Here is a 14,076-nt window from a genome sequence, read left to right as displayed (position 1 = left end):
ACTAGACAGGATGGTGAAAGCATCACTTGGAGTCATGTCTTTTTCAGAGAATCATAGAATCATAGAATAGTAGGGTTGGAAGGGGCCTACAAGGCCATCGAGTCCAACCCCCTGCTCAATGCAGGAATCCAAGTCAGAGCATCCCTAACAAATGGCTGTCCAGCCTCGTCTTGGAAGGCCTCCAGTGTGGGAGAGCCCACCACCTCCCCAGGTAATTGGTTCCATTGGCGTATTGCTCTTACAGTCAGGAAGTTTTTCCTGATGTTCAGCCGGAATCTGGTTTCCTGTAACTTGAGCCCATAATTCCGTGTCCTGCACTCTGGGATGATCAAGAAGAGATCCTGGCCTTCCTCTCTGTGACAACCTTTCAAGTACTTGAAGAGCGCTATCATATCTCTTCTCTTCTCAAGGCTAAACATGCCCAGTTCTTTCAGTCTCTCTTCATAGGGCTTTTTTTTATTATTCTTTTAAATAACAAGACAAGGGGAGGCAGTTTTTATAAGGACCGCAGCACACGGGGAGGAGAGGTTTAACCCTTTCCTCTTCTGCCACACTCGTGATGAATATCCATGGAGGCTTCCCTCCCAGAGCTAATGGCGGCTGGGTGGGTGGGTGTTCTGGGACTGTGGTGGGGAAGGAAATGGTTAAGCATTCCCACCCCATGCCTATTGTTATTTTTTATGTGATTCCAGGTGATACATTTACTGTCATGTCTAGTGAGACCCTTACAGCAGAGTTCTATATGTGTTTACTCAGGAGTAAGCCACTGCAGCTTAGGGCGCAATCCTCTGCATGTTTAGACAGAAAAAAGGCCTACAACTCCTGCTATGAATGCTGGGAGTTGTAGATAATTTTTTCTGTCTAAACATGCATAGGATTGCGCCCTTACTGTCAGTTGAAAGTACAGCATTGGTCTCTTTGTTTCTTTTCTTTTTTTTAAGCAAAATGTCCTTTTTAGAACAAGGTTGCTACTAACAAATGTGTGTGTCTGTCAATGTACTCACACAAAATTGTTACGTTTGTTATGCCTTCCTTGTATTATACTACTAAATACATTCTGAACTCCTGTTTTACAGGGACGTGGTTGAAAAGCAGCTTAGGCATCATAGAACAAGAAGGACATGAGATGACCTGGTCATATATTGCCCCACAGCTGGGGTACTGGGTTGCCGCCTTGTCACCCTCGAATCCAGGTGAAACAGATTTCTCTTTCATTGTTCCTGAAATAACTGCAAAACATACTGGGTAAAATTCAGTGTTGTCCTAGTGCAGGGGTAGGCAACCTTTTTGGGCCCATGGGCACATTTGGCAATTTGAGAAAGTGTACTGGGCACCTCCACAAAATGGCCACATTACAGATGAAAGCATTGGCCTGCAGACACTTGCCATCTCCACTTCCTAAGAATGGGGCTCTTCACACAACATGCTAACCCACTCAGTGGTTGAGTGTGGGTTGTTGAACTGTGGGTTGTTCGTTGAACCGTGGGTTAGCGTCTTGTCTGAACTCAGGACATTTTCTGCAGAGTGGCTTGTTAACCACCCTGAAAAACCCAACAACAAACCATGTTGGCTTGTTCTCGAGGTGGCTTGTTTGAGGAAAAATAAGTCACACTGCGTGGTTAACAAGCCATTGTGAGGAAAATGTCCTGGGTTCAGACAACACGCTAACCCACGGTTTAACAACAACCCACACTCAACCACTGAGTGTGGGTTAGCGTGTTGTGTGAACCCAGCCATTCTCTGTCAGCCCCGTGTGTGGCCCAGGAGCATTCATGGGGAAAGGAGATGGGAGCGTCTAGAGGCCCTCACTTTGCTTTGAAGCAATTCTATCTGCCAGTGAGAAACTTTGTTGCTTTTTTAAAAAAAAGTAGGAGGGGTAGGCCCCTTGTCAGACACCAAGAAAGGTGTCCAAATGCACACTGGTGCCCATAGGTGCCACATTTCCTAGCCCTTCACTAGGGGATGGCAGCTCGCACAACAGATCCTTCCTTTCTCCTCCTTCCCCCTCCAGCCCCCTCTCCCCACCCTGCAAACCTCTCCAGTGTGTCGGGAAGACTGCTTCACATTGGGGGCTGTATCTTATGGGGTGCAGTGGGAGCAAGGAATTGCCTGAAATCGGGTGGAGGAATCTTGCCGTGCTTGCGCGAGGCTCCCAATTTCGGCAGTTCCTTCCTCCTGCTGCAGCCCCATAACATACAACATTCAGTAGGTCCCCTTTACCCGCTAGAGAGGCTTTTCGGGGGGGGGGGGCGGGGACTGCACAGTGAGATGGGGAAGGGAAAGACCTGTTGAAGGAGCTTGCCTTCTGCTCATGTAGCGTTGGATATCACCCATGATTCAAAGGTTTGTGTGGTTAATAATATCACGTCCTGATACATCAGTGAATTCTGAAAGCAGAGTTTAAACATTGTTAAGATCTTCTGTGAGTTCGGTTCAAAGAACAGGAATACTTTTGCTTTGAAAGAACATGATCTACTGCAGTCATTTGTCTCACCAAATGTATGCATGGGGGGAGAGTGGCAGGCGGGGTTGGAAAGCTTCCCTGTAGCGACAGGAAAATTGTCAGATTTATGTCAGATTATTATTATTATTGCTGCGGAATGTGGTGTATGATGGTCTTCAGAAAAACTGCTACTAGCCCATGAATTCGGCCGTGCTGGATTTTCCTGCCCTGGAAATGCTGGCTGAAGTTTCCCTGCTCACCCGCTCACAGAATGACTATCTCCCTAACTGCAGGAATAGTCATCACAGCAATGATTCTGCTATCAGTTTTAGGCCTGGGCTACACCTGCAGCAGAATGTGGTGGGAATGAGGAGGTAAAGATCTGAGGTGGTGAATGGCTTGTATATCACAGCTGACTGTAGGCAGTGGGTCACATTTTTGAATGTTCCCCTATGAGAAAAACACCCAGAACAGGGAGCAGGTTTGGTTAGTACCTTTCTCACGGATGTGATGATCATAATCATGATGATGACGAAAAAATTTTCTGGGCCGCCTTTTCAGGGCAGAAGCCCTCCCAAGGTGACTTGCAGGAAAGTTTTGACTTACTGGAAAGTTTTTACGCGGGGAAGGATTCAAAAGAGGTAGTCTGAAGTAGTGCTGCATGTTCTGTCTCCTCATTCATCTGCACATGTGTGTATTGGGTGTTTAGTGACACCTATAAGCTCAATTTTAAAGGAACTGAATTTCTTTAAAATGTTAAAACATTTTCTCTTCTAGGTCCCATTGTAACCCAGGACATAACCACTTACCACACAGTGTTTCTTTTGGCAATTCTAGGAGGGATGGCTCTTATATTCCTTGTATTGCTGGGCCTCCTTTTGTACTACTGCAGGTAAAATGTCTCACTTTTATAATTAATTTTCTAATTACAGTGGGTTGGTTTAAAAAAAACAAACACACAGTGGACAAACAAACACACACAAATACACACATACACATGTGTGTATTGGGGGCTATTTCCCTTCCAGTGAGTGGAAGGGAAATAGCCCCCAGCACTTCAGCCTATTAGCCCCCTCTAATAGGTGCTGCATAGTCAAGTGGAAGAACATCTCCAGATGTCGTTTCATTTTTTGTGTGCATGCTCTAGCACAGGGATGTCAAATCTCAAGTTCGTGGGTCAAATTCAGCTCTCTGGGGTTGCTTCCGTCTCTTTCCCCCGATCGCTGAACTTTTGGTGGTTTCCCAGCTTTTCAACATTTTTTGCCCCATTCTAAAAGGTTGAAATGCCTCTCACAAGGCTTAGTTGCTGATAAGAACTTTTAAGCTAAAATCTGCTGTGGTAATTTGGCCATGCGCCTTTGGCCTTGCCTACAACTGGAATGTGATTTCCGAAGGCTTATCTGAAATTGAATTCAGCCCTCGGGCTGAAAGAGGTTCGACACCCCTGCTCTAGCTCAACATGAAGGTATCCCTTCTGTGAGTGGATGACTTTTTCCATATACAGAACAGCACCTTTGGATCCCACCCATTTGTCTGAACCAACTCATTGACTGTCATATATTAAAGGAAGTCTAACTTTTCTTTAACATATAAAGTACTGTAAAGAAGAACTAGTTAGTTTATTCTAGAGGACCCTTTTGGACTTGGGTAGGGAACACAGACATTCAGAAATTAAATGTAAAATAAAATAGGTCTTTATGTTTAGTAAGGTTATATAGTGGAGCCTGGAGGCTCCAAGGTCAGTAGGGCAGTAAATTTGCTCTGAGTTTCAGTCAAAACCAGCCAGAACTCTAAAGGAGCTGTTCAAGGTGGGAAGCACTTTGGATAGCCACATTAGAGCCCTGACTGAAACCTGGAGCAGATTCACCACCCCACGGACATCAGAGCCACCAGCCTCCACTGGGGCTATGAAACCAGAAAACAAAAAAGCAAAGGAAGAATGAGATTCAGCACATGTTAGTCTTGCATATGCTTTTGCTACAATCTACACTGTGATGAAAATGTAGTTGTAAAAAGTTCCCAATAATCACACAGGAGATTGTATAAACTTTCATTCAAATTGAAGAGTACTGAAGCTTCACTCGCTCCAGGGCAGTGTGTGTGATCAGTTTACAAGGATCTTTGTTGTAACATAAATACTGATCCATGGCCAATGACTAAAGATTAGTTGGGTTTTTGTTTTTTCAATTCTCTTCAAAGGAATTCCTTTGGAGTAAAACTAGTTAGTTATGGTGTCCCTAATTCATGCAGAATTGATATCTGTTAATTTTAATTGTGATACAGAGAATTGGAAGCCTGGTTTTCTTCTTTCTTATGTTTTTTTGCTTGACCTAGTGAGTTTTAGTATTGATGTCTGCAAATTAAATATTAAATGTAACTAATAGCAAACTCAGCTGGTTGAGTGCCGACAGACTGAAGCCAAAACAGACCTCTGAGAAAGATATTTGCTTGCTAAATTAACGGTATGGGCAAATCCAGTCTTGAAAATAGAGAGATGGCATTTTATGTGGAGGAATTGGGATGATAATGGAATTTATACTTTAGATCAGTTGATAGGATTGGGCGATGAGTTTTTACTATTTTCAGCATTGCGGATTAGGTAGTATTTACTGTGTAGTGCTATTTGGCGGTATACTCAGCTATAGCATTTGTTGGAGTCTATACACAGGCCATCAGCAATGAGTTGGAGGAATTAATTGGTTCTTTACAGAAAGCTAAGCCCAGAATAGCTGTTTATAAAAGTCTTTCGGAATGTAGTAGATGTTCAGAATGTCAGAGAGGAATGGAATAAGGAGTTGGAATGCTCTGTATAGTCTAATCAGTAGAAAGTTGCCAGCTTCCATATGTACAATTTCTGTAAATTTAAAGTTGAGGCTGGTTCAACAAAAAATTATACTGGGGGCTTGTTAAGAAGAAGCTGGCTAGTTCTGCCAGATGCTGGTGATGTAATGAGGACAATGCCTCATTGAGGTATATGATGTGGGTATGTCCTGTAGCAGCTTCCTTTTGATTGGAAGCCATTGCTCGTATAAATATTGTTCTTGAAATATCTGTGGTAATAGTGGATGTTTATGCGCTTTAAAATTACATCCCTGTGATGTGGCGATTAATAGAAGGACAGAAAAAGCGGATACAGAAAGCCCTGACAGTTGCAAAGAGACCTATACTTCAAGCTTGGAAGGATAAACACCGACTACCTATCATTCAATGGACTGAAGATCTTACTGCTCTTGCTATATTTGAACATATCTCCTACAGCTATCAATCTCATATGGATGCTTATTTAGATTTATGGACTGCTTATATTAATGTATATACCACTCAGAGATACTTTTAAATATGGTCAGTGGTATATAAATCAAATAAATACATGAATTTTGTGCATGGATATGTTTTATAATATATTCTTTTTTCCTTCTTTTTTCTCGCTTTTGTGGTCCTTCTCCTTTTTGCGTTTTTTTGTTTGTTACTGTTGTATTTGCAAAAATATATTTTTTAAAAAATTAAATGTAACTAATGGCAAACTCAGGTGGTTGAGTGCCAGCAGACTGGAGCCAAAACAGGCCCCTGAGAAAACAAGAGTATGGCTAGCATGGGAGGAATGGCAAAGGACAAGTAACCTGTCCAAAAGACTTGAATACAAGGGAGAGGTGGGGGCTGAGCTCCAACACACTAAAGAACTCCTTTGAACCCACAGTTTTGAGCACCAGCAGAAACCTATGTCACAGCAATCATAGCTGCTGGTAAGAAAATGTGTTAATGTTTTTTTAAAAAAATGGGTGGGGTAGGCCACCTTGGCGGGTGCCAAGAAAGGTGTCTGGGAGCATGTTGGTGCCTGCAGTGTTGCTTACCCCTGCCTTACAGGGGCATTCGGTAGAGGGCATAGCTGGCTGAAACCCTGACTAGGAGCACTACTGTTAGAGGACAAGCTCACAACATTTTGTTGCAGGTCTCCCTTAATGTTAACTGTTTTTGTTATTTTTTTTTCATGATAGGAGAAAGTGTTTGAAACCACGTCATAAGAAACTGCAGTTGTCCTCGACACTCAGTGGCGCCAAGAAGGATCAGTCAACCTCTATGTCCCACCTCAACTTGATATTTTCACGCCGCGAGTCAGAATTTCCTGGTGGGCTGTCTGTTGCTAGCAATAGACACACAGAATCCTCGAGTCACAAGGAGCTGATTGGGGCTGTCCATATGGAGAAAGTGTGTTTGGGTGGAGAAGCAGATATGCGTACTCCCATGCTCAAACATACATACAGCACCTCACAGGAATTTAGTTCCCGAGAAGACTTGCTTTCCCATAAGGAGAAGGACCAGAGCCGGATGTCTCTAGAAAACATGGCGTCCAGTGACACTTTGCGAAAAGACTATCTTAAAGCAGTGGATACTTTTCCTATAAACCCAAGGAAATCTATTGAAACGTCAGAAGGATACGACTCCCCTGACAAGGAAGATCATAGGAGGAGTTACAGCACAATGTTGACTCGACCTTTGTTTGAAAAGCAAGAGCAAGCGTCCATGAACCATATTTCTACAGGAAGTAAATATAATATTCAGGAACAACTGTACCCCATCCCTTCCGCACCTGAAACAGAACTGCTAGACTGCAGACCCACTGAATGTATGATGTCTCGCTCTGTCGACCATCTTGAAAGACCCACTTCTTTCCCTCGGCCAGGTCAGCTGGTCTGCTGCAATTCTGTTGATCAGGTTAATGACAGTGTTTACAGAAAAGTATTGCCTACATTAGTCATTCCAGGTCATTACATGAAGCTTCCCGGGGAACATCCTTATGTTAGCCAGCCTTTGGTGGTTCCCACCGATCAACAAATCGATATCGAAAGACTCCAGGCAGAGCTGTCGGGCCCTCATTCGCAGCTTTTTCCGCATTCCCAGCAACAGATGCAGCCTCAGCAGTTGGCTGCTCAAGCAATATCTCAACAACATTTGCAAGAAGCTGGTGCTAGTGAATGGAGCCCACAAAATGTTTCTATGTCTGAATCGGTATCCATTCCAGCATCGCTCAATGACGCCTCTTTGGCGCAAATGAATACTGAGGTGCAGCTTCTTACAGAGAAAGCTCTAATGGAGTTAGGTGGAGGCAAGCCTTTACCTCATCCTCGGGCGTGGTTTGTTTCACTAGATGGGCGTTCAAACGCTCATGTTAGACATTCATACATCGACCTTCAAAGAGCTGGAAGGAATGGAAGCAACGATGCCAGCTTGGATTCTGGTGTTGATATGAACGAGCCAAAATCTGCCCGAAAGGGAAGGGGAGATCATTTGTCTCTGCAACAAACCCATCCGCAAGTGCAAGTACATCCACAAAAAGAGCAGAAAGTTCCAGACAGCACAGCTTACACGCAGCTTGTATATTTGGAGGATATGGACCAAAGTGGCAGTGAATGTGGAACTGCAGTTTGCAGCCCAGAAGACAGTACTCTAAGATGTCTGCTGGAGGGAGGGAGCAGAAGAACAGCTAGCCAGTTGCCCAGCCTGCAGGAAGAAACGATAAAAAGAACTGTAGAAAGTTCACCAGAGCCTTTAACAAGTCCAGAACATGGAATAAGCATCCACAACGAAGTTGAAGAGGAGGAGGAGGAGGACGATGACGATGACCAAGGGGAAGATAAAAAAAGTCCTTGGCAAAAGCGAGAGGAAAGACCACTCATGGCTTTCAATCTAAAGTGAGCTACAATAGATTTATCTTTTTTCCAATGGAATATAAAATTGCCAAATATTTTTTCGGTGGATGTTCTCAGTTTGTCTGTAGAGGGGGGAAAAGGAGTTGAAATTAACCCTTGGGAGGACAACAGAGAAAGTACACTCAAGGAATTACTGTGCAAATTCAAATAGTTACTCTGAAAAATCTGTATGATTTCCCACAAGAGAGCTTAAAAGAGTGTGACGATGATTCCATTTACTTGACATCGGCCGTCAAGGGCGTTCGGACATATTGGCATGTGGTATGGCAGATTATGACCTCAGATTTCCCTGGAAAGGGATCTATGTGAAATATTGTTACGTTTGCTTAATTCAATTGTATCATGATGATGCTACTGAAAGGGTATCTTTAATTAGAATCCGACACTTGACGTCTCCAGATATGCATTATCTCAAAGGAAGGCTATGCATTGCTGCTTTTTAGTAATCTTTGTTTAAACTATGCTTTTCTTACTTATTTACAAGGTAGTTGTAAAACATTGTATGTCGTGTAGTCTGCTCAGCAATTGGGTTTTCTCTACATGAAGCCCGAGTGGCATTTCTTGGTATTTGAAGAGCCTTTTTATGAAACCAAACTGAATTCTAAGTCAGCTGCAATTCCTCCAGTTCCAGCCCCCACTCCAAGTGCCTTTTTTACAGGAACAATGAACAGCCCCTTCTTTTGCTAGCGCCTTGAATATTCAGATTTTTAAAAACATTTCTGAAGCTGTACCTTTTCTTTAAACTGCATGCCATCAAGTGTCTGTGCTGAATGACTTTCCATTTCAGTTCAGTGTATTCTCTAGTTACGGTGTGTACTGTGGATTCTGTTTAGCAAAGATAGACTAGAGGACATCTTTGAACAGCCCCAAAGTAGCCAAGAAGATAGTCTCACCGACTGTATATATGGTGTATATAGGCTCAAGAAAAACATGGACTGCGAACCAAGCAAGTGGACTGAATGTGTTTTAGAAATGCCGGGCAAAGTTATTATGTACTATCCAAAAGTGCCAGATACACTTCTGTGCTTTCTCTCTATAAAGCTGCTTGGTTATCCAAAAATTATAATTGAAAAATAAACTTTTTAAAAATTGAGGATTTTTTTTAATACCTCTTTGGAGTCACAGCATTGTTATTTAGTAGAAAAAATACTGGTGCTGTGCAAAGTGAGAATTAAGATTTGTTTGCCTGAATCCTATTACTTAATTTTCATGGAATCACAGTTGGAGCCCCCCCCAGTAGTTCATCTAGTGCCCATGGATTCCTCTGTCTAGGTATCCCTGACACTTGCTTGTCCCAACCTTTTCTTGCACATCTCCGTTGATGGATATCCTGAAACTTCCCTGGATCCAATGGGAGTGTGTCTAGAAGTGTCTGAAGAAAGTAGAACGACAGTCCCCAACACAGATCTTGTCATGATCAAATGTACCTCAGGGTAGAATTGCATGTTGTGTCAGTCAGTGCATGTCTCCAAACCCACACTTGCCAAAGTAAAGTAAATGCAAGGAGGGTATCCAGCTCGGGAAAAATGAGCTAAAAATGGGGGGGGGGATTGCAGCAAAGTTTTGGATAGCTTTGCACCTTGGATAGCTCCTTTGGAGTTCTGACTGAAACCCGGAGCAGATTCACCACCCCATTGACATCAGAGCCACCAGCCTCCACTGTCTGCAAATGTGCCACACTTACACCTTACTGTTATGAGGCAAAGATAGGACTGGGAACTTCACCTTGTAATGTGTTTTGACTTCACCTAATTTGTTGGGAGCAGTATGCATTTTTTTTCTAGCGCTGGGCTGAAAGTTCCGCTAGGAACTTTTTCAGCATATTCATGGGGGCTTCAGGGTGGGATGAAAGGGGTGAAGAAAAGCATCCACAATCTTTGGGGTGTAGACGTTCTTTAAAACCTTGGGGGCAGGAGACTTAGGTTTAATTGTGGGGGTCACGTTTCTTTCCTCCCTTCTCTTTCTCTTTTTAAAAATATTTTTTGCAGTTGTGGCAAGTGGCAGCAGCAGTAGAGCCTGCTCCAGGGCCATTTCTCCCCCCACTGCCCAAAGGACGTTATGTCATCATGTAGAAGGGGCCATAGCTCAGTAGTAGAGTAGAAGGGGTCATAACTCGGTGGTAGAGTTATGCAGACGGTCCCAGGTTCGATCCCTGTCATCTCCACCCACTGAAAGTCAGTGACTCTGTTCGCACAATCACAGCAGCTTAAACAAGCCATAGCTTGTGTCCGAACCCAGACAGCGTGGCTTGTTTGATGGGGAAACAACCCTCAAATAACCTATGGCCTGTTCTTGGGTTATTTGAGGGTTGTTTCTCCTTCAGACAAGCCATGCCGCCCGTGCTTGGACGCAACAAGCTGCGCACAGGCCAGTAATTGGACAAATGGCACCCGGCACTTGCCACAGCTTAGGGAATACAAGTGGTGATCGTACAAACTGGGCCAGTGATTGAGTTCACAGGTCACGACAAGCCACCATGAGTTAATTAACCCTCGGGGCCACTGCGGCACAAGCCAGTCACCATATTTAATATGCAAGCCCCGGACGGCAGCTTCCGTGACTTGTTGTGTCATGCAAACTTGGGCAGCGGGGGTTGTGCAAGGGTTAAACAACCCTCTCATAACCCATGGTCTGTTCTAGGGTTACACAAATCTTGTTTAAGCCTTGTGCAGCCCCCACTGCCCGAGTTCGTGTGGCACAACAAGCCAGGGTTTGCATATGCAAAATAGCAGCTGGCATGTACCGCAGCACCCTCAAGGGTTAATTAACCCATGGTGGTTTGTCGTGATATGCGAACTGGCCCGGTGTCAAGAACACTGGGCCAGATGGACCAATGGTCTGAATCAGTATAAAGCAGCTTCCTATGTTCCCTCCATAGATCCACTGCAGAGAGGAAATGGTCTCAGAGTAGCTTAGGAGCAATGGGTGCCATTTGCCACAAGAAACAAAGAGAAGGGGGTGTGGGAAAGGAGGCCTCTGCTCCCTATCATTAAATGTTAACTCCCCCACCTCCAATTTTTTTTTTTAGAGACTTCTCGCGCACCTCCCCAAAATTGCCTTCCCACTTTCACAGAAAGAGCATGGTGCTGTTAAGCTAGGAAAGCACACTTGGCCCAGTGTGTGTGTGTGTGTGTGTGTGAGAGAGAGAGAGAGAGATTTGCTGAACTCTGCCTGATTTTCTGTGTGTGTGAGAAGGTAGGGGATCCATCCTTGATTCTAATAACTGAAACATGAAGAAGGTCATCATGCTGGGATAACCTAGTACAACCTTCCCCAAGCATGGGAATGTTGGGAGTTGCAGTCCAACACATCTGGAGGGCACCAGGTAGAGGAAAGCTAACCTAGGAGCCACTGACTGTGAAACCCAGCTGAGAAGTTCTCAAGCATTGTAGAGGAAAGCATCTGTGGTCAACCTCTTAGGAAATAAAGAAAGCACAATCCCACTAACAGTGACTCGGTTCGCACAACACACTAACCCACACTCAGTGGTTGAGTGTGAGTTGTTGTTGAACTGTGGGTTCGTTGAACTATGGGGTTAGCATGTTGTTTGAACTCAGGACATCTTCCACAAGATGGGTTGTTAACCAAGCAATGTGGCTTATTTTTCTCAAACAAGCCACCTTGAGAACTCATGGTTTGTTGTTGGGTCGTTGAGGGTGGGGTTAACAAGCCACACTGCATGGTTAACAAGTCATCCTGCAGAAAATGTCCTGGGTTCAGACAACACACTAACCCACGATTCAACAAACAATCCACAGTTCAACAACAAACCATGCTCAACTATTGAGTGTGGGTTAGCGTGTATGAACAGCAAGTGCCTACGAATGCCAGCAAGGCAGAAACCCAAATGTTATGGAGCTATGTAAAACTTGTATGTTTTTCTGAGGGCACTTTTAATACCTATATGTTTTTAAGAGAACATTCCAGGCAATTCAAATTCAGCTGAGATTAAACAAGTGTTCAAATGTTCTTGAAATTAGCAGTAGCTCATTGGAATACTTTAACATTGGGGTCAGATTTATATGATTTCCTAAATTGGAACTAAGGTGAGCATATCATTAAAGAAATAGAATAATTGTTGTGAGTGTAATGCCATTTACTATGTATATTTTGTTCTAAAAATGATGTCAACAAAGATTAAGATAGCTGTTGTGCATACAGTAGTTTCTTGAGACCTTTTGCAGTGCTGTACCAAATAATACATACTTAACATTTTTGTTATGTTTCAAGATCAAGGGTTTACTGCATTAGAGGCCCATAATGGATGTTTTGTAGTACATTAAATATTTCGATAGATGTCATTCCAGTAAAGAATGACGTCCAGTAAATCCAGTAAAAAACAGTAAACTTTCTAGATGTTACTATGGTCATTGTATTTAGTATAGAAGAGATTCTTACATTTTTCTCATAGTGATACTATGGCCAGATGTGACATAAAACCCTGGTTTGTGTTAAGCATAGTTAAGAACCCACACCATAGTGTGCACAGCCAGATGTACAACAGGCAAACTCAAGGCTGCCTTGAGTCCCAGTATTGGGGAAAAGGCGGGATATAAATAAATATAATAATAATAATGGTTTAGACCTGCTTGCCTGCCTTTGTTCCCCATCTGCTCAGAAGTCGACTTCATAAGTTTGTGCCTGTTTCCATTGTGCAGTGGCCCCTTGAAGCAGAGCCTCAACCAGCATGGGCAATGGTCAGGGAAGATGGGAGTTGTAGTCAACAACATCCAGAGGTCCACAGGCTTCCCATCCCTGGTGAACAGGATTGCAGCCTGCTAGTTACACTTAAGCCATGACTAACTTATCCCATTTATCTCAGTGGGATCCATGTTCAAGTATTTAGTCTGGAATGAACTTCTTGCTTCAAAACTATAGTATTTTTACCCATATGCAAATTTAATTGGGCAATTAATCAACTGAAACTCATGATCAACTAAGATATTCAGCTGGGTGACGTCTCTACATATGCAGAGTTAGGCTGCAATTAACCTGTAAGTCCCATTGCACGCGGGGGTTCTTACTTCTGAGTAGAGGTGTATAGGAGTGCGCAGTTAGTCCATTTTCCCCAGCACAGCACACCTTGCCTATGCCACCTTTGCATGGAGGATAGAACTAATCATGGTGGTATGGAATACACAAGTCCCACTTTGGCAGTTTCTTCTAAGGCAGCCTTCCCCAACGTGGTATCCTCCGATGGCTGTATTAGGGATTATGGGACTTGTAATCCAACAGATCTGGAAGACACCAAGTTGGAGAAGGCTGGTCTAAGGCATTTGGAAAGGAAAGAGAAGGAAGGCCTTTGAGGTTGTAAATGACAGAGTCCCCAACAAGCCTCTTGCATCAAATTTAGGAAGGTGAGAATGTGAAGTCAGGCCTGTCCCTCTGACTCCCTCCCTTGCACTGCCTTTGTTGTTGTTGTATGCACCGCTGTAGACAATTGAAAGTGATTCAGATGTTTCTACTACATCCAGTTCCCCGTGGCTGTTTCCTGCACCCCTCTGGATAAAGGAACTCTGCAATGGTGATTGCAGAGATAGGATAGGATTCTCCCACATGGTCACTATGTTCCCATGTTGGTGGAGTGGCATGGGAATGAGCCACAGAGAAATGCATCCAATCATCTCTTGGTAGTGGTTATGAGGTGTGTGCCAGGGTACAGACAGAGGTGGTCCACAGAGACAGTGTCCTGGAGAATTGAACACAACACTCTGGAATCCTACCCTACAGGGATGGCATCCTTTTGAGTCTGGGCAGAGTGAGGCCTATGATTATTTTAATGCAGGGGCGTGGGAAGAAGGGAATAACAAAAGAACCTTCTGGTATGTAGTTCCTTCCCTTGCCCAGAGGCTCAAACGCAAAAGAAGCTGCTCCTTAGAGGGCTTTCATCAGCTCCTGTAGAGGTAACTTAAACAGCAGTTCCTT

The 14,076-nt window shown here is 43.8% G+C and overlaps 1 protein-coding gene across 2 annotated transcripts in view; it reads left to right on the top strand.

Moving 5' to 3' along the window:
* FAM171A1 (family with sequence similarity 171 member A1) overlaps window positions 1-9,261 on the top strand; it is a 101,517-nt gene extending 92,256 nt beyond the window's left edge. The window contains exons 6-8 of one of the 2 annotated variants that reach the window (XM_084858969.1): window positions 1,077-1,193; window positions 3,221-3,335; window positions 6,439-9,261. In XM_084858969.1, coding sequence (XP_084715095.1) covers window positions 1,077-1,193; window positions 3,221-3,335; window positions 6,439-8,137 — 1,931 coding nt within the window. In that variant the 3' untranslated portion in view covers window positions 8,138-9,261. The remainder of the gene's footprint in view (window positions 1-1,076; window positions 1,194-3,220; window positions 3,336-6,438) is intronic. The other variant, XM_084858970.1, reaches the window with a different exon arrangement.
* The last annotated feature ends 4,815 nt before the right edge of the window (window positions 9,262-14,076 follow it).

The sequence above is a fragment of the Heloderma suspectum genome, chromosome 5 (assembly GCF_057233095.1).
Source record: "Heloderma suspectum isolate Gila_16-S chromosome 5, 16-S_ref, whole genome shotgun sequence".
NCBI lineage: Eukaryota > Metazoa > Chordata > Lepidosauria > Squamata > Helodermatidae > Heloderma > Heloderma suspectum.
Note: the sequence above shows the minus strand (reverse complement) of the source record. Positions and strands in the feature narration are given on the sequence as shown.